This window comes from Lactuca serriola, chromosome 8 (assembly GCF_051521515.1).
Source record: "Lactuca serriola cultivar US96UC23 chromosome 8, Lser_US96UC23_V15, whole genome shotgun sequence".
NCBI classification, from domain to species: domain Eukaryota; kingdom Viridiplantae; phylum Streptophyta; class Magnoliopsida; order Asterales; family Asteraceae; genus Lactuca; species Lactuca serriola.
Window position 1 is genome coordinate 234264188 of NC_136415.1, and position 1645 is coordinate 234265832.

At 31.7% G+C, this 1645-nt stretch overlaps 1 protein-coding gene across 1 annotated transcript; it reads right to left on the reverse strand.

Moving 5' to 3' along the window:
* Nucleotides 1-300: 300 nt before the first annotated feature.
* On the reverse strand, nt 301-1164 carry LOC145067938 (uncharacterized). Its single transcript, XM_079014962.1, has one exon. It carries the CDS (start codon nt 1162-1164, stop codon nt 301-303), a length of 864 nt encoding a protein of 287 aa, XP_078871088.1.
* Nucleotides 1165-1645: the final 481 nt, after the last annotated feature.

The window sequence follows — 1645 nt, forward strand, 5'->3', positions numbered from 1 at the left end:
ACTTCGACCCCTGGACTCCACAATTTTTTCATGTCCTCGATTAATGGAGCTAAATAAACATCGATATCATTTCACGGCTGTTTTGGACCTTGAATTAGTAATGACATCATGATGTATCTTCTTTTCATGCATAACCAAGGTGGGAGATTGTATATACAAAGAAGAACCGGCCATGTACTATGACGACTACTTAGGCTTCAAAATGGATTAATTCCATCAGAACTAAGTCTGAACCGAATATTTCTAATCTCTCAACCAAATTCTTTAAAACTGGAATTAATATTTCTCCATTGAGGGGAATCAGCCACATGTCTTATTTTTTTCGTCTATTTTACGATCGGCATGCCATCGTGTTAATTTTGCATCTTTGGCGTTTGCAAACAACCGCTTTAATCTAGGCACAATAGGCAAATACCACAATACTTTAGCAGGTAGACCTTTCTTTTTCACATCAGTGGTTTGTTCTGTATGATTATTCTGCTTATATCGTGATGTACCGCATGTGATACACTTATCTAGATATGTATATTGGTTTCTATATAACATACAGTCTTTTGGACATGCATGTATTCTTTCGATTTCCATTCCCATTGGACACATTAGTTTTTTTGCTTGATATGTTGAAATAGGTAACTCGTTATCTTGAGGAAGCTTATCATTCAAAAGCTTTAGAAGATTTGTGAAACTTGTATCACTCCAACCATTGTTTGCTTTTAGGTTAAATAGTTTCAAAACTACAGATAGTTTGGTATACTTCATACACCCGGTATACAATGGTTTTTCTGAGTCGTCAAATAATTGTTGAAAATGTTCATAATCCTTTTCAGTGACATTGTCCTCCCAATCATGTAACATTCCAGATAAGTCATCGTAGTTGTCATTGTTTGAATCATTGTTATCATCATTAAACTCTGAAACAACCTCATTACGATTAACCAATGTCTCCCCGTGTCGTAACCAACATATATAATCTCTCATAAACCCACGAATTGTTAAGTGTTCCTGTACTTCGGCAGAATCAGTGTACATACGACAGTTCTGACAATCTACACAAGGACACCATATGTAGCTTTCTCTTTTATTCACCCGATTTTCCTCTGTAGCTTTAAGAAAACCACCCAAACATGCCAAATATTCATCACATGAACGTTTAATTCTATACATTCAATAACTACGATCCATTTGTTATTACATAAACCATATATTAGTAACATGCATGTAGGACTAATAATAAATCTAAAGGCATTTGTAATTTACCTAATACAAATTTAATCTTACGAAAATATGACCGAATGTTTGAAAGTAATAAAAATACCTTATCTTCACTCGTTAGACAAGATGAGTAATGTATTATTTGATGATCCAATAAGCTTCAACAAATATTCCTGTAATATTCAAACAAACAGTAAATCAAGTCATATAACGAATTATGTAATAAAATAAGTTATTATTATTATTATTATTATTATTATTATTATTAATCCATTGTAATTTTGATTGGGTTTTAATACTAAAACAAATCATATTATTTGTTATATGAGTAGCTAAAAATCGTTTATGTAATTGATAGATATTAAATATAGGATATAGATCCGGTAACAAATTTTTTTTGGTAGCAAGGTAAGAAAAAAAAATTTCGACTTAT